The 22,196-nt window shown below is 33.7% G+C and overlaps 3 protein-coding genes and 1 long non-coding RNA gene across 7 annotated transcripts; 1 reads left to right on the top strand and 3 right to left on the bottom strand.

The window, feature by feature from the left end:
• The first annotated feature begins 446 nt into the window (after positions 1-446).
• LOC110714592 lies at positions 447-8,406 on the top strand. Of its 3 annotated transcripts, XM_021893135.1 has the most exons (5): positions 447-801; positions 880-969; positions 5,166-5,641; positions 5,980-6,065; positions 7,278-8,406. In XM_021893135.1, the coding sequence occupies exons 1-3, from the start codon at positions 553-555 to the stop codon at positions 5,241-5,243; spliced, it is 417 nt and encodes a 138-aa protein (XP_021748827.1). In that variant the 5' UTR covers positions 447-552; the 3' UTR covers positions 5,244-5,641; positions 5,980-6,065; positions 7,278-8,406. The 3 variants fall into 3 exon arrangements, with proteins under 3 accessions (XP_021748827.1, XP_021748828.1, XP_021748826.1); XM_021893136.1 differs by lacking the exon at positions 5,980-6,065; XM_021893134.1 differs by having other exon boundaries at positions 5,980-8,406.
• A 677-nt stretch (positions 8,407-9,083) lies between these two features.
• On the bottom strand, positions 9,084-10,766 carry LOC110714591 (transmembrane emp24 domain-containing protein p24delta3-like). The gene is made up of 4 exons (XM_021893133.1): positions 10,445-10,766; positions 10,166-10,369; positions 9,935-10,011; positions 9,084-9,519 (listed from the first exon to the last, which is right to left on the bottom strand). Exons 1-4 carry the CDS (start codon positions 10,637-10,639, stop codon positions 9,375-9,377), a joined length of 621 nt encoding a protein of 206 aa, XP_021748825.1. The 5' UTR covers positions 10,640-10,766; the 3' UTR covers positions 9,084-9,374.
• Positions 10,767-14,404: 3,638 nt separating this feature from the next.
• On the bottom strand, positions 14,405-16,760 carry LOC110714267 (UMP-CMP kinase 3-like). Of its 2 annotated transcripts, none has more exons than XM_021892767.1 (9): positions 16,514-16,760; positions 16,055-16,126; positions 15,934-15,970; positions 15,717-15,834; positions 15,408-15,564; positions 15,244-15,324; positions 15,028-15,135; positions 14,839-14,898; positions 14,405-14,660 (listed from the first exon to the last, which is right to left on the bottom strand). In XM_021892767.1, exons 2-9 carry the CDS (start codon positions 16,109-16,111, stop codon positions 14,649-14,651), a joined length of 630 nt encoding a protein of 209 aa, XP_021748459.1. In that variant the 5' UTR covers positions 16,112-16,126; positions 16,514-16,760; the 3' UTR covers positions 14,405-14,648. The 2 variants fall into 2 exon arrangements, with proteins under 2 accessions (XP_021748459.1, XP_021748458.1); XM_021892766.1 differs by having other exon boundaries at positions 16,593-16,755.
• A 3,823-nt stretch (positions 16,761-20,583) lies between these two features.
• LOC110714523 lies at positions 20,584-21,182 on the bottom strand. The gene is made up of 3 exons (XR_002510121.1): positions 21,075-21,182; positions 20,869-20,979; positions 20,584-20,776 (listed from the first exon to the last, which is right to left on the bottom strand). It is a non-coding gene; the product is annotated as an uncharacterized LOC110714523 (long non-coding RNA).
• Positions 21,183-22,196: the final 1,014 nt, after the last annotated feature.

The raw sequence follows: 22,196 nt of genomic DNA, 5'->3' as shown, positions 1-22,196 counted from the left end.
TGGGGTCAAAGGTGGGATTGTTTCTGAAATTTCAAAAGGTGGGATTGTTTCTGGAAGACTAACTAAAGGTGGGATTATTAGATTACATTTTTCCTAATAAAAATCATGGTCAAATCTAATACATAAATACTCCTCCGTTTTTAAATATTTGCTCTACTTTTCTTTTTTGGTCGTTTTTAAATACTTGTTCCATTTCCTTATTTGGAAAGCTTTTACAATATTTAACTCATTTCTCTCACCTGGTGGACCCAACAAATATTATATTATATTAATTTCATATTCTCTCTCCTCCAATTTCTCCATTGCTTTTGCTTTTTACAATTTTTTATTCTTTCACCAAACCCACTACCTCCATATTTTATTACTATCTCTAAATTTCCCTAAAACTCCGCGCATGAAGAAATAGAGTTACCGCGTAGTATTTAAAAACGGAAAGAGTAGTGAAAACACTAGTCAGAAATCTCTGGGGTGCAATTGTTGAAACCCTAAAAAGGTGAAGATAGAGAGATAAGAGTGATAAAAGAGCGAGTGAGAGATAGAATATTAACGACGATGAGAAGAACAATCGGTGGAATTCCAACTTCGGTGGCGTCATTGAGCAGGAGGCGGGCATTAGGATTAGCTTTAGCTCCAAAATTCATACAATTAGTATGTTGTTCATCTTTAGCACCAGAAAATTCCAGAAAACTGATTCTTTATTCAAAACCGGGCTGCTGTTTGTGTGATGGCCTCAAAGAGAAATTGTCGGCCGCCTTTTCTCTGTCCTCACCCACAGATCCCCTACACGATGTCGACTTACAGGTAATTCTTTCATTTCATCAATGGCGTTCTCATTTTCTTCTTAGGTTCATCTGACATTTTTTATAATTGAATTGATAGATAAGAGATATTACCACTAATCCAGAGTGGGAGAGGGCTTACCAGTACGAGATTCCTGTTTTGGCTAAGCTACTACCTGATGGTACCGAGGTCTGTATCTGCCATGTCTATTAATTCTCTCTCTCTTTTTTTTTTGTTTGATCTGTTGATTTATGCTGCAATTTATAGCTGTGTATTGCATTCAAACCTAAATGCAAATTACCTGACAAATTTCTAGAGGAATTTAAACAAATCATCCAACTTATCCAACAACAGATGCAATTAAGAATTTAATTGAGTTACAGCTGAGTAAAAATCTGATTGAGAGATTTTAATTTCAATTTGCTTAACAAAAGCACAAGTATCCTTCATTATTTGATTAAGGGAGAGTTTAATTGAAAAATAATTCATGTTTGTACTTCTACAGAACTAGAATAGTAGTACGAAACTTAGCGAATGACGAAATCTAACAGATTCTATGCTGACATTTTAGTTATTCTTACAGGTTTTCATTGAATTCATGAATTGTAACTTGTAAACTACGTTCAATGCTCTCAATAGTGGTTTCTAAGTTTATGTTGCTTCTATAAAAATATGTCTATAAACAGTATTATTGGCATTCGATGGGCTTTGGGGTATAACGGGTATAAGGGATGAAGGTTGGGTATAGATGACATCCATTATCATTCTCCATAAACCATGGTCATTATTGTTTTGGCACTTAAGTCCCCTTTCTAGTCCTCATTGTGCTTTGATACTCCTAATCCTAGCCACATGCACTATTGCGAGGGCCAAAAAGTATTTGGCACTTCATCAAGTAAAAATGATTAGCTGGGGCAATTTTGGTAAACCTGAGATTGCTAGTAGAGTTGTGGAGTAAGAAGTAAGAATAGGAAGGCTAATGAGCTTATGTAGTAAATAGGGAGAGGTACTATCTTCTTATTCTTCTTACCTCAATGGAGTACTTGTTATTTATTCCAATTTTGAAATTTCTTATTACTTAAGACCATTATAGTTTTATTATATGGAAAATACTTCCTCCGTTTCCCTAACATTGCAAGTTTGCAACATCAGAATGGGATATGGTTTTAAAAAGAGGAGGGAGATAACGAGGATTAAAGATAGAAACACGTGATGAGAGAGAGAAAGAGAGAAAACATGTACACATACGAAAATGCTGCAATATTTGTGAAACTTTTTAAAATGGTGATCATTACAATATAGTTCATATAAGATGAATTGAACAATTCCCCATTTAATAATGTGTTCTCTTATACTGTGGTGTACTATTTCATTCATTTCAGACTAGACACTTTATTATAGGCGATGAAAACTTATCCATAAAAGCTTAAAAATGTTGAAAGCCTCCTTCTATTCATCTAATGTCTGCATTACCTCACATGGTGCTTACATGAAAAAATACTAGCAATGGATTTTAACCCTTCTCTTACATCTTGTATAGGTAGTTGCTTGCACAATCACCTCTGTGAACACTTCTGTTGCATACTTGCACTCAAAAGAAAATATCACTTTCAAGCGTTTCATATGTCCACTCATAATCTTTCTCTTAGGACAAATGTGCTTCTTTTAGCTAGTTGTACCAGTGTGCAGTTGCAGGCATTGTCCAACTTATTTTCTTTGTGAAATTTACTATAAAATATTGGGTTGATTCATTGCAGAATAAGAGAGATTAAGTGAGATAATTGAGGCTTTGTGCTTGAGAGAGGTTTAATTTCGATGAAATTGTGGAATTTATAAGTTTGGATTTAGGTTGTGGCAGTAATACAATTAATCGATATTTTAGGATAATCAATCTTTCTCTCTTTGTGGATGAACGGAATAATCATTTTTGGTTCATGTAGCCAACCCCACTTATGGGATTAAGGCTTTGATGGATTGATTGGGATTTTGGGAGGAGTTTGAAACAAGATTAAACAAAAAAAGTTCTTTTTTCCCAAGTAAATTGCCAAATTGATGAGACTGTGGGAAAGATTAATGGTGTGTTAAATGGAGAGAATTTCCAAAGTTAAGAAGACTTAGTTACCAAAGTTAATTACATAATTAAACTGATGTGCTGCCAGCTTGAACATATTATAAAGAGGAAAAATGAGCCCCTACCATTGTAAGATGTTCATTAGGCTATATACTGTGTAAACATTTGAAAGACGTAGTCATTTAATGATATTTAGTTCTTTTGCTTGAATTGTTTTCAAGGGTTCTTAAGGAATACTTAAAATTCTTGAACCCTTAACATGATTGGCTTCTTTGTTCCATGTTGGCAATGTCACAATATTTGTCAATGGGAGCTGAATCTTCTACTCCCTCTGGTTTTAGGTAAGTGCCTTACTTTGACTGTGTTCATTGTACTTATACTTCGTACTAACTCTGAATTCTTTTTTTTTCAATTATAAAATAAAAAATTACTACTCTCGTTTCGCAATAGGTGCACTGGTTTGACTTGTCTTACTTTTCAACACTACTTTGACCATTAATTTTTGTATACATTAATTAATAAAATAATGAACAAAAATCATAATTTTGAAAACGTACATTGAGACCAATCCAACATTATTTTACATATCAATTCTTAATTTTATATACATGTAAAAAATGTGGTCAATGTATATAAATGAATGTTGCAAAAAGTCAAAGCTTACATTAGTTATAAACAAAAGTTGTATTATGTATACAATTAAGTATCATCATTAGATCAACTCTTTATAATTTTTATAAATATACATTTAAGTATATTAATTGTGTAAGTTATCAGTTATGTGTTAAATCTTATACATGCCCAATTGAACTTTGGCATCCCATATCCCATGTTTCCCCATATCATCCCTTGGGAATTAATTGGATCTTGATGTAGAGGATATTTGGTAGGGGTGAGCATGGGACAGGTACCCGTACCGTTAGTACTAACGATTCGGGTACCCGATAACCAATATCACTAAAAGTGATATCCATAACCCGAACCGATAAGTTCGGGTACCCGGACTTCGGGTACCCGAATTTTCGGAACGGTTATCGGGTACCCTATAAAGTATCCAATAGTGATAAATAAACTTAAAAAATTAGTTATTATGATATTTTTTAACACTAATTAACAACAATACCACATGATCTTGACCAAATTATTAATAACATTACTAATTATTAATATTTATAGTGATTATGAAGTAATGTAAGAGTTTAAATATTGAAAAAATAGATTTAAGTAGGAAAAAAAACAAAATAATTGCTTATCGAAACGGAACGGGTACCCGTTAATTTTAAAATGATACCCAAAAATCATACCCGATAACAAATTATCGGAACGGGTACCCGAACCGTTATGGTTATCGGATCGGGTACCCTAATTTTCGGAACGGTAACGGAACAGGTTTTCGGGTAGTTTTGCTCAGCCCTAATATTTGGTATGCACACCTATGCAATCGTTTCCTTCATACTACCACACATCTCTTGTACGTGCTAGGTGCATGATTTTACATCTTCATCATCATCTCTTTTGCTTTTCCTATAGTTGTTCACCTCTTTCGGTGATCTTTCGAGTAAATCAACAGCAGAATTTTGGGAATTTTATGTCATTACCCTGATCTCGTTCAGCTCTGTCATTGCCATTTCTTGATTGGCTCTTTTTCCAACTTATCATCATTTAGCTTGGGCATTTTGGAAGTCCAATAAATATATATCTTACCTACATCATTAGACTTAATAATTTAAAATAGGAAATTTTATTGAATTTGTTATTCTCTAATGTACATTTATGTGAACCTATAATACTTAATTGATATATATAAACTTCAATGTGGGGTTTTGTTAGATTCGTCTCGTTTTTTTGTTTCTAAATCTATATTTCTTACTACGTATATTTTTTTCTAATGTGTACTTAGAGATATGTTGTTACAATATTGCATTGAAATGTTGTATATAAAAGAAAACGGAGTGAGTGTTGTTTATTTGTTCTTGGCTTTTCAAAGGTTGATACCCCAACAACAATTTAATTAGGCAGTCATTCTAAAGAGGAATGAAGGATCAGTAATGCTGGCTGGCTTCCCCTTTCCTTTCAAGGCTTCTCTTAATCCTTTGACTCACTGTGTTGTATGGAGTACAAACACCCCCCCCCCCTCTCTCTTTCTCTCTTTGATTCTTAGAATCTCCTCATCTTTGTCATATTGGTCTTATTGTTGGAATGTTGGTACTTGGTACTAATTATATTTAATATTGTCATTATTTTTACTGGTGCAGTATTCTTTTAAGAGTTCCTAAATATTCTTGTAAGACAATGTTTTTTTTCCCTAATGCAGGTAACACTACCTAGATTATCTCCCCGACTTGGTGTAGAGGTCATTCAACGGAAAATAGGAGAAGCGTTTAGGCATTAACAATGTTTTGGATGCTTGACATTTAGATGCTTATGCTTTTAAAGCACCATTTATCTATTTTAACAAGTATCTGTGGTTTTTTTGGGGGGTATAATTTTTGTAAGCTTTGTATCAAACTCCTCAGTAAGAAGCTTTGTCTGCTTTACAGCTTGCTTTGTTGCTCGGTATATGCTCATCAATTTGATCCACTTCATTAATAAGCAGTTCTATTGTCTTAGTAAGTGTTTTTTTTTTTTTTTTCAAAAAAAATTACTTCGTATTTGTTATTCCGATTTCACTTCATTGAGTAAGAAGGGAGAGAGCAAGTATGCACTGTAGAGTAAGCGAGAGAAGAAAGCACTAGTGAAGGATTTGGCATTAATAACTCAACTTTGGGAATTTGGCCTCGGCAACATAAGGTATGTAAAACGTGCCTTTAATTTTTTTGTATTAGTATAAAATATGTTGATTTCATCATATCAATGCTAATTGCTCAATTTTGTATTAGTAAGATTGGAGTTCAGATTAAAAATTTGATTTGAAATCGGTTATTTTTTTTAATCTATCATGGTTATTGGGGTTAACTTTGCATAACATTACAAAGAATGCTCATAATGAGGGTCTCTAAGCTCTATGAAAGCTAAACTTGTTCATTGAACTAGTGGGATTTTATTTTATTTTTATATAATTGTATTTTATTTTATTTTTTGTTAAGAAGGGTATGCATTATATTTAGACATAACTTGTGTAATTGCAGGGGGCAAAACACGTAAGCCGACCACCTGACTTTCCCTATCTTGCTCAAAGTGGGAACTTTTTCAAAAGCTTTAGTGTAATGCTGAGGTTATTATCCTTTCAAATGATCAAATATCGTTGCATAAGTAAAATTGTGGCATGATTTTACTAAAAGACTTTATAATTTTTGGGTCATTTTTTTTTATGATTCCGTCAAGGCCTTCAATCCTGGTAACTCAATAAAAATCTTGTTAGAAGAAATGTGACATGTCAAAAGTTTGTTAAGATGGGAGGGAAAGTGCAGTTAATCGGGGTAAAGCTAGAGGGAGAAACTCATTCAATAATTGTCATGTCAAAGCTTTTTCATTCGGAGTGGTCTAATGCATTTTAGTGCTTAAGGTTTGTACACCTCTTCAACATGATGAAAAATTGGTGCATAATTAAAAAGAAGTTGGCCCTATGTTTGAAACTTTATAGAACTTAATTGTGTTCAATTCGCATCAATTCGCATCTGCTGGCCTTTTCATCATGCAGTGTAGGATGTTTCAAAGTTGGATTTCTTGTGAGGTTGTATATTTGTTGATGAAAAGTTCTGCAGTAACTCACATGATGAGAGTCCAATGCTGAAGGAGGTTAAGATTTTTGAGAAGCCTGTTGTGCTAATTGCTAGTTTTGATGTTAATGCTCCCCGCGTATGGGCCTAGAGGCGATAAATAATTGCAGCATATGATAAGAAAGGCGCAATTGCTGTAGATGGAATGGGAAGCAATCCTAGTCTGGGTTTGGGTTTGGGTTTGTAGAACCTAGGGATTGAGTAGATCCTGTGTTCTCATGCAATCATGCTACAAGTGTCATACTGTGTATAAAGACTATGGCCCTGTTTGGGGGAAAGCTAAAAGCTGAAACTGATTGAGTTAGTTGATTTTATTAACTGATTAGACTAACTTATTGTATTAACTGATTATATAAAAGTGTTTGATAAATAGCTGATAGCTTAAGGTGATTGAGTATGTGAAATGACCAATAAGCTAATTGTGGGGTAGGTAGTTTAGATAGGATTTTAAATTAAATGAGGCTATAAGTGTCATTTCACAATAATTAATGAATAAGCTAATTGAAAAAGCTCCTAAAATGAGTTTTTTCAAAAATAGCTTATTTAGTGGAATAAGCTTGTTTGACTAATCAATCAGCTAAAGTTAGTCAAATAAGCTAATATACCCCCAATAAGCTTACTACCAAACAGGGCCTACAAATAAGGAGCTTGAGCTTTTAGTTTATTTGGTTGAATGAACTGAAACTCGAAATTGTTGCTAGTTGCAGACTAGGCCAGTGAAGACTTTGTTGAGATTGTGAAGAAGAGAGGCCAATCCTAATTATTTCTGGGCACTGCTGCACTGGTCAGAGAAGTGTTGCCAGCTAAATTGCACATGGGAATGATGAAAGATATCCCAATCACATCCGTAAGTTTCCAGCCCAGGTAAAGAAATGTGAAGGGAATATTAATTTTGGGAAAATATATAACTGTAAGAGAATGGCTAGGAGCAAAACGAGAACTACAGTATTTAGGTCATGTTTAGAATACTGTAAGTGGAGAAGGAAATAAATGTGAGACGAAAAACAAGTTTCTACTTTCTAGGTAAACAATGTGTATGATGCTCAATTATCCCCCCCAACCCCCTCCTCAACAAGAACTACAGTATTCAGTAGGTCATGTTTAGAATACTGTTTCAATTCAATCTCTTCACTGATTGAAAGTATTTATTTCCCACATTTGTTTCCCACATTTGTTTAACGTAGATTGTAGAACAAAGTGAGGAAGTTAGACCCATTGAAATTCTACAATTTAGCATCTGGTGCTATCTACTGCCAACTCTCTGCTAATGTATCTATTTTCTGCAATTTACAGTAATCTACATGCAGAAGATTTTCAGGCCTTCAGCCTTCACAATTTTACTCTTTTTTTTTTTTTTTTTTTTTTTTTTTTTTTTGAAATACACTTCTAAATTTTACTTTTTACAATTTGTTTTGAGACCTCTCCACAAATTATGCAACCCAAGTCTTATACTTCTATGTAGTATTTTAATATAAATTTATTTATGTGATTAGAATGTCTAATTTTTCCAAGAGATTTATTTTCTTTTCATATTTTACTAATGTTTGATTTGGAACCTCCTATTGACAGTTGACGTAACAAGCTTAATAAGAGGAAGACTTGCGACAATTTAGTATAGTAATTTTTTTGGGTATATTTGTTTTCAGATTAGATATTATCTCTACATGATGTTACTACTTAGATGGCTATCAAGTATCTATTACCTCCATTTCATATTATTTGCAACAATTTGACGTAAAGTAGAGAGAAAAATGTTTAATTGTTGCAAATAATATGAAACAGAGGTAGTATATTGAATGGACGAGCAAACGCATATCAGAGGCAATTTGGTAACTCTGTGCTTAGTGTTTTTTTATTTATTTATTTATTTATTTTATTTTTTTTGGGACGTGGTGCTTAGGGCTGTTGAGAAAGCATTATTATGATGAAGAGCAGATGTATGCAAAATCAAAAGTGAAGGGGCATTCAAGGAGGACAGTGATGATTTATAGTTTTGCTGCCATGGTTCTCAATGGTGCTTCTTCCAGTTGGTTTACTATGTGGCTAATATATGATGAAGTGCATTTTTTAGCTAAATCTTATTAAGTTTTCTCATTTGAAGAGAGCAGGTAATGTAGTAGCTCACCATGTTGCACAGCGGAATACTAATAGTTGCTCTAAAAGAGTGTGTATGGCTTGTTTTCTCTAGGTCTTTTAACCTTAACCGAATTCCTTGATCTTATTTGATTAATATAATGCTCTATAAAAAATAAAAAAATTTATCAACAAGCTTTGCTTTATTCTTTTTAATTGGTAAGATACGAAGGATGCCCCAAAAGGGGGGAGGGTGAGGATTGAACCCCCATCACTCGGGGGAAGATGGAGGGACTAATCATCTCAAGCTTTGCTTTATGTGCCTTAGAGAAACCATTTAATCCTTTTTGTTCCCCGCTTTTTGCACATTTTTTATGCACACATTTAAAAATAAACCTATGCAATTGCAGATGATCATATATTTGTGATGCAAAGTATAATAGGAGCAAAGATCAATTGATAGTTTCTTTAGAAGAAATGAGAATTGAATCACGACAGTGGAAGCACATACTAAAAATAGGTTTTTCCAATTAAATTTAGGGAAGTGATACATATAAGAAAGAGCTCAACAAAACCCATAATCCCCGTGTGTGAAGGGGGAGGAGTCTAATCATTCTATGCTAAATAAATTTCTGCTGGGGCAAAACTAAAAAATCTATCAACTCTAGTTCTCCTTTGAAGAATGAAGAACCTTCCCCTTAACTTAATTTTATCAGACTCAGAAATGATAACTATATAAGTTTCCTCTTCTGAAAGTAGCGCTTCAGATGCCACACCTGAAAAAGTGAAGCCACAATACCCACGCTGAGGGACATAATACTCAACCAGGCAACTCTAGCGTTGGTTTTTTCACTCACTTCCCTCATTTCTGCCTCCCTGTGCAAATTCATTCAACAATACAATGTATCAGCTTCAGTTTTTACATTGTTGTATCAAAAAATTTCACAACAATGAACAATCTTGGCGCAACATGAATAGATACCAGTCTTTATTAAAAAAAAAAAAAAAAAAAAAAAAAAAAAAAAAAAAAAAAAAAAAAAAAAAAAAAAAACCAGGCCTATCACATTAGACAGCAAGCTATTAATTTAACAGCAGCAGACTTCACTAAACTATTAGGATTAATCCATGTTGTACCCGCATTAAAGCATAACTGTACGGTGGAAAGTTAACAATAAGAACAAGACTAGTGAATTCAATTAGTAAGCTAACGAAGACTGAATCACTGAAGAGCATATGAGGATATAAGTGGGTGCAGATGGATGTGGAAACTGGAAAGTGGGTGTGGAAGTACCTGTTCTTCAGATAGAGTAAATTCTGATGAATAGATTCGACTGCAGATTCAAGTTTCCGAAACTCAAGTTCAACACCCTAAATAGAGAATGAAATAATAGAGGTATTAGTTAGTGTTGAACGAGAACCTCTGTTAATTTTTAGTTGCAATTGTGAGACATAAAAAAATTCCTTCGTTGCAACTAAAAATTAATGGAGGTAGTAGAATAGGGAGAGGTGGAAGAGTAATTGCCTCAATATGCTCCTGTTTGGCAACAGAATCCCAATCTTTGGCAGCAATCCCGATTTTCCAGTCAAGATTGAGAGTAGCAGATTGATGATTACCATCAACCCAGAAACAGGCAACATAATTACCAATCTCAGTAGTCGTAAAAGCAAACTGACCATGAGTCACATTTTCTTTGTGGTACAGATTGTTGCCGTAAGGAGATGTCACCTGTTTTGCAATTTACATCCGTAAAAAACCATACAACTGAAATTAAAATCCAAGAATAAAAAGAAAGAAAGAGACCTTAGCCGAAACAGTGGGAGACGCGTGACCTTGTTCATCGATAATAACATAATCAGCAACGACAACAACATTATTCAGGATCTCCTCAGAAACGCACTTAGTTCCTGTACTTGGTAGATTCAGCCATATTCCCTCCGTAAATCGGCTACTCATCAGCAGCATCATCAAGCTCATGATTATTACGCACCTACCCATCTCTCTCTCTTTTATCTCTGTAATATAATCTGACTACTAAATTATTGATAGACTTCCAGAAAATTGATTGAAAACCTTCTCTGTTTTCCCACGCTCCCTGAAGCTGCGCGTTTCATATCTCGTCTTCTTTATATCAAACACGCACTATCATCCTCCGTGGCGTATCTTTCTCCAATTATACCTTGCCACGACTCACTTGCCACGTCTACGTGGCCGCTAAAACACTTTTTTTTTTTTTTTTTTTTTTTTTTAAGAAACTAAGTCCTACCACTTTGACTCTTCAAAACCCTCTCTACGACTCTACCCCTAGAAGAACTCGGTTGACTATTTTAAGATTAAGGAGCAAGATTTCTTTCAAAAATAGTGTTTTTTTTTTTTCCTTTTCTTTTTTCACTGTAAAGAGAGTTGCATGAATGACTCCGTCCAAGAGATTCAAGTTAAGTTATAAGCCGTATCACCCTTAAAAATTTTAACTAATTAAAATATCGGATACTACAACTCTCGTTACTGTAATAGTGTAACACAGACTTATTATATAAGTGGGGTATAAAAAAAAAAGTCGAAAAGGTAAGAGAGAGATTGTGAAGGGGTTCCTAGGTATAATGTAGACAAAGAAAAACAAAAGCTAATTAATAGTTTAACACTATGAGGGTATTGGATAAGAAATTAATAGGTAGAAACAATAAAATAAATTGCATATTACTTCATTACATAGTACTTGCAACTTTGAGTAATATTTGTGAGACATAAAAAAATACAAAGTTGCAACAAATATGTAACAGAGGAAGTAATTAAATCGAACGATACGTTGACACGTGATTTTAACGTGTATTCCCATATTAATACCACTTCAGGAATATTTTAAATACTTATTAAATGTCCCAAAGACATTCGTTAGTAAGATCCTTAAACTTATTACTCCATCCGTCCCAATATTGATTTGCATTATTGCATAAAATCATCAAATTATCTTAAGGCACATTGTACATTCATATGAATTATTTAAGTGTGGTAATTCATCCCAAGTGCATTAGATTACAAATTTAATACCATTATTGCTCCCTTTTTTTTTTTTTTTGTGAACGGTATTGCTCCCTTGCTTTTATAAATTACTTTAAGTGCATTTTTTGATTGATGATTTATTATTAGACCAAATAATTATGAGCACAATGTAAAAAAAAATGGAACATTTTTTCCAAAGTATTGACAATTCCGTGCAGTATGATTGAAATAGGAACTTTTAATTCATATAATTTGAAAAAAAAAAAAAAATGGTATGCATTGTTTCACAGTACAAATTGAACAAAATAGTACAGTATTCATTGTTTCACACAATTTGTATGAAATAGTGCATAGTATACCATCACATTTATATGAAGCCATATGATGGACTGAATCAATTCCTAATTTCTTGTGCAATTTTTTTTTTCCCTTTATATTATGTTTGGTAAATTTAATTTTAGGGATGTTGATTAAATTTCATTAATCAATCAAGTAATAACAATAAAGGAGAGAAACATGAAAAGGAGAAGGAGTAATATTGGGTTTTTGAGAGGGATGTGTTAAGTAAAGAGATGTTAGGCTTATCAATCATGAAAAACAAAAGTTAGAATTAGAAAGAAATAGAAGATAATTAATACTTCCTCAGTTTCTTTTAAGTTGACACGTTTCTTTAGTCACGTTTGCCAATGCACTAATTCAACCATCCTTAGTTTCTTTTTAGTTGATACGTTTCTTTAGTCACGTTTGCCAATGCACTAATTCAACCATTAATATCTTTAATTTACGATAAGCAAAAATTATAAAAAGTTGATATTTAGAAAATATTTATCATGACAATTCTAAGTAGACCTCACATCACAATCACAAAACACGTTCAAAGAGAACTAGAGAATTGTGTGAATACTGAATAGTGCTAAAGTCAAAACGTATCAAGTGTCAACTAATAAAAAACGAAGGTAGTACTAAACAAAACACATTAATATATTTCTTTTACCTTATTCATTATTTTCTACCAAATGTAAGGCTATATTTCTATGGCGAACCTGATCTCAGCTCAAATGGTCAGCTTGATGTTGCTTAAAGGATGTCACAAATTTGAGCCTCACTTAATGCAAAAACTTCAGGTGCAAAGCCTTTTCAATAAAGACCTTTTTCTGCCCCATTTCTCATTTTTTTTATTGAAAGAGGATAAGCGCTATCTATTGAGTAAAGGGAGGGTTTGCTACAGTGATTCGGTCGGTTCCGGTTCGCCTGCTCTCCTCATAGTCCATTAGTGGGTAGGGTGGTAAACTTAGAGGGCGCCCGCCTCCTCTTCAGACGAGCCTGGTGGTTGTTCGGTTTTCGCTTTTTGGGGCGGGAGTACTTGGTCGTTGGGGTTTCCTTTTCTTCAACCAATTCGGTTGTGTCAGCTCTGAGATTGGTCTAACATTTTCTTATGAGCTGGCTGGACAAAGATGGATTGAAAGTAAGATAGATTCATTTGAGTTCAAGTTAGAGTAAATATTAATAAAAAATAAGATTTTTTTCTTTCTCTTGTTTCTGACAAGTTGTAAATTAGATTATAGTAAATATTCTTTGTTTTTAGAATTTATAATGAAAAGAGTTGGGAAGAAGTTGTTTGTTGGGACACTGACTCGCCAAAACCTAGTGTGCAACTCGGGTCGGATCCGGATGTGTTTGGTGAACCGGGTGGGGCGAGGCATACTAAAAACAAAAAAAGAATTTGATCATGCCTTTTAAGAGTCATGGTAGCCTCATGGATCCTACATTTATAAGGTTACCTAGTCTAATAACCACCCTATTTATAACCTAGAGGTGATCAACTATGGCTCACTAGCCCGAACCAAAAGAGTGCGGGTTTTGGCAAGCCTAAAAATACATGTGTAGTTAAAACTCGAACCCAACTCAAAAAACCCTAAAGTCCAGTTTGGCCCAATAAGTGCACCACTTTCTTTTACGGGTTTGAGCATGAGATTTGATGCTAAGACTTGCCTCGATCCAACCGGAGTTGATCACCTCTAAATTAACCCATGCAAGTTTGAGCCATGTCTAAGTGTTTAACTCTCTATCACTTGAGTTTACTCAATCAAATGCCTTATCTAAGCTACATGAATACATATAACTTTCCTAAGAAATTACCTTTTCCCAATTCTAAACAATCAACATCATTCCATTGAAGCCTTTTTTGCTCCCACACCTATAACATGCTTTCATAGTTCATACATCTCCATCCATCTAAATGATTGCCTGAACTATATTTGATCTTAAGCTAACCAACAAATGCTTGAATCAACTGGTAGGAGAGTTGTTCTAACTTAACTAAGGTTTTGGACTTTAAACTTGGAAAAACATGTTGGGAGAGCTTTCCCATAAATGGGGCCTGACCAATTCGAATCTAGAGTCGAGTCTCATGAGCTCTAGATTATTTGTATACTTGCATAATGAACCTAAGCTTGAGCTACTCTTTTTTGTAGGTAAAAATAAATAGTCTCAGAAGCTCTTATTACTTGTATACTTTCATAATGAACCTAAGCTAGAGCTACTCTATTTTGTAGGTAAAATTAAATACGAAGTATGGTACTTCATACGTCTCTCACCTTAGAAATGATGATGCTTTTGGAGTTATTGATAGACAAGAAAGTTTTTACTGCTTTAACAACTAGAGAAGGAGAGAAATGAGGCTTCGATATGCTAAGAACTTCAATTGATATACAAAAATTTAAATATGAAGAGTAGAATAGTTTTAAAAAATAAGCCAATAAATATTATCAAAATGATAATGGGCAACCCACTTATAAATCAAAATAACTCCACGATAATTCATCAGCTTACACATTTTCTTTAGAACCCAGAGTTCTAAGTATAGGCATCTCCCTTACAAAATCAGGGGAGAAAACAAAAATAGGAATATAGTGTGTTTCTTATACAATCATAATAAACCTCCAAATCCTATCATATATTACCTCAATAAAAATATGCCTGATATTCTTGGTTAGCTATAAAACATCTAGGCATCAACCTGAAAAGAATCAATAAAAATAAATCTATCATTACAGTGTATGACTAAATGTATACAAAAGCAGGGAAATGACCAGTAAACAATGAAAGTGGAATCACTCATATTCTTATGATATACTTGGCAATTCTTAATTTTTAAAAAAGCTCATGGACAAATTTTTTAAAGTTGATAGAATTACCTTCTCGAATATAGCTTTAACTTCCTCAAAAACAACATCTATTGGCTTTGCTGCATCAATCTACAAGATAGTGAAGAGTTCAATGGGTTAGATTAAACAAGCCAGGGAGCGAGTGAAGACGAAAGAAGAAGAAGAAAAGAAAAGAAAAAAAAAAAAACTTGTTAATTTGACATGGAAAACAGAAATTACCCTTCTAACTTTTCCAAGATTGCCATAGTACTGAATTACCGGGAGACTGGATTCCATGTATACCTTGAAACGCTTCCTTATAGTTTCAATATTATCATCTTCTCTTCCCTTGATACCAATTAATAGGTAATGATAAAGCAATTGGAAAACAGGTCAATAAGGAAAGAGATGAAAAATAGATGAGCTAAAAAATCGAAGAGGCCATGTTTCTCCAACCTGGTTTCTGTTAAGCAGGCGCTTCTCCATCTCCTCCTCTGAACAATCAAAAAACAAAACAATTTCTGGCACTATTCCTGTCTGTAAAAACACAAATTAGAAAATAGATTCAAAATACATAAAAACTAAGAGTACAGAAAATAACTATTACTGAGAAGCCTTACAATAGATTCAAAGGATGCGCGATTCTCCTCATTGCGAGGAAAACCATCAATCAGAAATTTTTCATTGCCACTTTCCTGAATAGCTTTCTGAAGAAGCTTAATAGTCACCTCAGCTGGCACAATCTTTCCCTCCTTGATCATGTTCTGGATCATGGTACTAGAAAACCAAACAGTGATATGCTACTTAGGTCAATCACAACTTTGATAAAAGCTTAGAAGCCAATATGATAACAAATTTGATCTCACTCACAGAACCAGATTAGATCTCAATGCTAAAAAAAAAACAATTTTAAAAGACAAAAAGAATACCCATTCTCAGAACCAGATTTGATTTCCGCTCGTAAAAGGTCGCCAGCACTTAAATGAGTGTACCCGAAATTTTGGACGATATTAGTGCACTGGGTGCCTTTGCCACTGCCAGGGCCACCTGCTCATGTAAAATCCTAACTAATTAGATGATCTTTCAACAATACAACTACGTTATGCAATTCAAAAGATATTGTAGTATGGAAGCGAGACAAGTTACCCAATACAAAAATGACGGTAACCTTCTTTCCAGATTCCTGCAACATCCAGAATTCATTCATCATTATACTTAAAATGGAGACAAACACACACCTTTAATTCAATTTTCATATTGTTATTACCGTGTTTGTAGTGTCGGTAACAGATCCCATGTTTGCAGTATCGGTAACAGATCCCATGGTTTTGATAATTTACTGCACCAATAACAAAACATTAGATCTCAGGCCTATCAAAAAGTTTTTTATGAAAATAAATTTAAATCAATCAAACAAGATTTAACACAATTCTCCCTAGTAATGCCAGAAATTCAGTCGATTTCAGCATTTGATTTATACTAATTGGGATCCAAAAAATCAACATAAAGTCATTTCCTTTTCAAATTCTCGTTAACAATTATAATGAATGATCAGATCAGATCTCTAATGTAGAGCAACTTGATTTTGAAATTTCTGGAAAACAAAACAAACTTAATGCGATCGTTTTATAGATCTAATTTATACACAAGCAGAAACTGGCATCAACAAGATCAGATCCAAAGTAAAAGAACATCAATTTATTCAGAAATTGACATTTACCAGTACCTAAAATTGGGCTGATTAAGAAAAATTGCTGATAAATCGTAAGAGGAATGAGAGAGAAGCAAAATGCAGGGGAGTTTACCAGCGAATTGAATTCAGGCCTGCCGGCGGCAATTGAATCCAAGGATCTGCTTATCTATTTTTTGTTATTTAAATCACGGTATTGTTGATGATGTAGAGGAATTTATTTGTTTATATATATATATATATAGGGGCTTTTAAAAAATAAAAAATTAAAAACATTGCTTATAATACCCGCTGATTTGTAACGTTCATAACTGCTTTTCTTTCTTCGTAAACCAGCAAAGTCTCATGTAACCATTTTAATTTAATTTAGTGTAGGGTCTTGTATGGACTCGGTCTACACTAAATTATTGTAGACCCAAAATTTGACACTTTTAAATGATATAATCACATTTTTAGATGATATAATTACCTTTTTGTGAGTCGTATTTTGAATTATACAATCTCACAGTAAATCATTTAATGAGATTATATCACTAGTAGAAAAAACATTATGGGAAGCGGTTCAAAATCCCAAATGGGAAGCGGTTTTGAACCGCATGGGTTTAGGGGGCTTCCCAATTTCCATGTAAATGGCAAGCGGTTCAGAACCGCTTCTCATTTGGGGGGAATGGCAAGCGGTTTGGCGCCAAAACCGCTTCCCATTTGTATTTTTTTTTATTTTATTTTAATATATATAATAGTTAATAATAATAATATTATTAGTGACCTGTTTTGATATGCACATTAATCCAGTTTTTTAAAAATTATTATTATTAATAATATTATTATTAATTAATATTAATAATTAATAATAATTAATTAAAAATATTACAAATTTTGGAATAATAATAATTCAATAACAATAAAATGCATAATAATAATAACATATATAAAACTCATAAATAATGTATAGTACTAATTACAAATAAGTAATATAATGTACATATGGATTTACTACTAAAAATAAAAAAGATATGGTAACTAAATATTAATTGTTCATAAAAAAAAAAAAAAAAAAAAAAAAAAAAAAACTCAATCTAATTCATTATCTAACTAACACATATTTATTATATATTCTACCTAGATGCTATCAAATGTCACAAAAAAAGCCCACATGTCGCGAATTTCATCAACTTCTTCCTTTGTCAAAGGGCCTTCCCTTTGAATCTTACAAACCTTTGAAAAGAAAAAAATACCAAACATTAAACATCATTCATATATTACATAAAATTCAAACTAATAATTAAAAAATAAAAATAATATATATATGTTAAATATTTCAAACATCATTCTAACTTGCCCGATTTAGCATTCAACGAACTAAGTTTTAGGACGGCTTTTACCAATTTTCCCGTTTTCTACATTTCTTATCTAATGAGCTATTTATCTATCATAACATGTCAATTACAACTAGTCTTAGGTGTCTAATGTTTGAAATCATAGCAAATTAGCATTCTTCTAATTTTTAGTACGGCTTTTACCAAAAATCGCCTATTTCACTATTATGTTGCCCGTTTTCTACATTTCTTATCTAATGAGCCATTTATCTATCATAACATGTCAATTACAACTAGTCTTAGGTGTCTAATGTTTTAAATCATAGCAAATTAACATTCTTCTAAGTTTTAGGACGGCTTTTACCAAAAATCGCTTATTTGACTTCTAACTTGCCCGATTTCTACATTTCTTATCTAATGAGCAATTTCTGTATCATATCATGTCAATTATAACTAGTCTTAGGTGTCTAATGTTTGAAATCATAGGAAATTAGCATTCTACTAAGTTTTAGGACGGCTTTTACCCGAAATCGCCTATTTCACTACTACGTTGCCCGATTTCTTTATTTCTTATCTAATGAGCTATTTATCTATCATAACATGTCAATTACAACAAGTCTTAGGTGTATATTGTTTGAAATCATAGCAAATTAGCATTTTACTAAGTTTTAGGACGGCTTTTACCCAAAATCGCCTATTTCACTACTACGTTGCCCGATTTCTACATTTCTTATCTAATGAGCTATTTCTTTATCATAACATGTCAATTATAACTAGTCTTAGGTGTCTAATGTTTGAAATCATAGGAAATTAGCATTCTACTAAGTTTTAGGACGGCTTTTACCCAAAATCACCTATTTCACTACTACGTTGCCCGTTTTCTACATTTCTTATCTAATGAGCTATTTATCTATCATAACATGTCAATTACAACTAGTTTTAGATGTCTGATGTTTTAAATCATAGCAAAAGATCATTTTACTCAGTTTTAGGACGGCTATTGCCCAAAATCGCCTATTCCACTTCTACTTGCCCATTTTTCACATTTTTTTTCCGTTTGGAATTTTTTTTCACAAACATTGCCCATAATACAAAGATCATTTTACTCAGTTTTAGGTGGCTGCTGCAGCGGCCTGGCTGCTGCTGCAGCTGCCAGGTGGCTGCTGCGGCTGCCTGGGCAGCTGCCTAGGCTCCTGCTGCTGCTGCTTGGAAGCTGTTGCAGTTTGGTGGCTGGCTGCTTGCAGCTGCCTGGCATAACCCGAGGCTGTTGCCTCGGGTGATGTAGTTGCCTCGGGTGCTCACTTTTCCAATTTCTACATTTCTTACCTAATGAGAAATTTCTTTATCATAACATGTCAATTATAACTAGTCTTAGGTGTCTAATGTTTGAAATCATTGCAAATTAGCATTCTACTAAGTTTTAGGACGGCTTTTACCCGAAATCGCCTATTTCACTACTACGTTGCCCGATTTCTTTATTTCTTATCTAATGAGCTATTTCTTTATCATAACATGTCAATTATAACTAGTTTTAGGTGTGTAATGTTTTAAATCATAGCAAATTAGCATTCTTCTAAGTTTTAGGACGGCTTTTACCAAAAATCGCTTATTTGACTTCTAACTTGCCCGATTTCTACATTTCTTATCTAATGAGCAATTTCTTTATCATAACATGTCAATTATAACTAGTCTTAGGTGTCTAATGTTTGAAATCATTGCAAATTAGCATTCAACTAAGTTTTAGGACGGCTTTTACCCGAAATCGCCTATTTCACTACTACGTTGCCCGATTTCTTTATTTCTTATCTAATGATCTATTTCTTTATCATAACATGTCAATTATAACTAGTTTTAGGTGTGTAATGTTTTAAATCATAGCAATGTAGCATTCTTCTAAGTTTTAGGTTGACTTTTACCAAAAATCGCTTATTTGACCTCTAACTTGCCCGATTTCTACATTTCTTATCTAATGAGCAATTTCTTTATCATAACATGTCAATTATAACTAGTCTTAGGTGTCTAATGTTTGAAATCATTGCAAATTAGCATTCTACTAAGTTTTAGGACGGCTTTTACCCGAAATCGCCTATTTCACTACTACGTTGCCCGATTTCTTTATTTCTTATCTAATGAGCTATTTATTTATCATAACATATCAATTATAACTAGTTTTAGGTGTGTAATGTTTTAAATCATAGCAAATTAGCATTCTTCTAAGATTTAGGACGACTTTTACCGAAAATCGCTTATTTGACTTCTAACTTGCCCGATTTCTACATTTCTTATCTAATGAGCAATTTCTTTATCATAACATGTCAATTATAACTAGTCTTAGGTGTTTAATGTTTGAAATAATAGGAAATTAGCATTCTACTAAGTTTTAGGACGGCTTTTACCCGAAATTGCCTATTTCACTACTACGTTGCCCGATTTCTTTATTTCTTATCTAATGAGCTATTTATCTATCATAACATGTCAATTACAACAAGTCTAATGTATTAAATCATAGCAAATTAGCATTCAACTAAGTTTAGGACGGCTTTTACCCAAAATCGCCTATTTCACTACTACTTTGCCCGATTTCTACATTTCTTATCTAATGAGCTATTTCTTTATCATAACATGTCAATTACAACTTGTCTTATGTGCCTAATGTTTGGAATCATAGCAAATTATCATTATACTTAGTTTTAGGACGACTTTTATCCGAAATCGAACCGGAAAAAAGTAAAAACAAGTACCTCCTCAATGTGTTGGGCTTCAGTGCACCTATTGACTATGTCATGCATAAACCTCATCACGTAGATGGCACAGTCAACGTCGTTGTCTTGTTGCGCACACTAAAATGACACAAAGTTAAAATAGTCATGCTGTGATAAAACTCAAGGCAATTTTATTAAATAAATCAATATATCAAGGCTTTACCTTCGCATATTTTCACGTGGGACCCGCAACCGAACGACAATTCAACTTCTTCATAACACTTCAAAAAAATATAAAACAAACGATTTAGGAACATAGCCACTCAATCACTTATGTGATGATACAAAACAATATATAGGAAGCGGTATGTACCTATTCAATAGGTTATTCACTAGCAACTTCCTTGGTGGCCATATACGAGTCGAGTCAAAGTAGTAGATTGTGTTATTGGAAACACAAATCACCATAAGGCTCCAATGTAGACTACATGTATATTAAAGCAAATATCAATCCATCAATTGTTATGCGTCAACATCTATACTTAACAAACAAATTAAGAGTGACATATTTAAACTTACTCCTCAAAACAAGGGGCTAATAAGAACTTGTTTCCCGCACGCATTGATTCTCTAATACCCCGCTCAAGGTAATCTATCACATCACGAGGGTTATGCAAGCATTTGGTTACGGAGGTCTGCTCAGGGCATAACCACCCAACTGCTGCTTCACCATCGGGTTTACTAGCAAGGAGCTCCTGTAGTGACCTTTAAGAAAGTAATGTGTGCAAGTAATTACTAGTTGCATTGTTTTGGTACGAAAATATCAAAAATACAATATGTTTAGAAATAGTCTCGTTAATTTACCTCATGAATGTTTGAATGATGGAAATGTTAAGCATGGAACCGGTTAGAAATTCTGTCACATCCTCTCTAGAAATGTATGCGATCGAATCCTCATCATAGTGGAACAATACCTTAGGCAAGTTCACTTGAATATGTGTACCCGTAGGCAACTCACTAACACGGTTGTGAAGAAAAGTACCGGCTTTCGAAAGCGACCTAAGGACTTTGGCTTCTACTAGTGGAGTACATGAAGCTCTCGAACTCTTCTTCGACACTTGTCCTTGTTCCATCTTCGGAGGACCTTCTTCCTTGGATTTTTGCTTCTCCACCTTCTTCCTTTTAGCGGACTGAATTTCCATAGTAATCTAGTAGCATAAAAAAACATGGTCATTGCACAAAGCACATGTTAATCTAGTTACATACAAGTATTGTTTACTTACCCCTCCTACCAACCTCAACCGATCACGTGGCCATCGCACAAAGCTCCCGGTCGCGTCACGCAGCTTAAAAAAAATCATATTCCTCTCTAGGCACCGGTAGTGGTAAGTCCTCAAACCCAGCAGGTTCTTGGCGTCTTTTGGTATTGAAAATAGACGCTTTAACCTTGGAATAATAGGAAGATACCACAACACCTTGGCAGGAGGTCCTTTACTACCAGCATTGCAGCTTGATCGCTTGTAACGCGACTTACCGCAACGTGGACACTCCTCCAACTCTTCATATTCATTTCGATACAGAAAACAGTCATTAGGACATGCATGTATCTTTTTATACTCCAAACCAAATGGACACATTAGTTTCTTTGCATAATAATAGGAATTAGGAAGTTCATTCCCATCTGGCAACATATCACATAAC

The sequence above is a fragment of the Chenopodium quinoa genome, unplaced genomic scaffold, assembly GCF_001683475.1.
Source record: "Chenopodium quinoa cultivar QQ74 unplaced genomic scaffold, ASM168347v1, whole genome shotgun sequence".
In the NCBI taxonomy this organism is placed as follows: Eukaryota; Viridiplantae; Streptophyta; class Magnoliopsida; order Caryophyllales; family Amaranthaceae; genus Chenopodium; species Chenopodium quinoa.
This window is presented reverse-complemented; position numbering and strand designations above follow the sequence as displayed.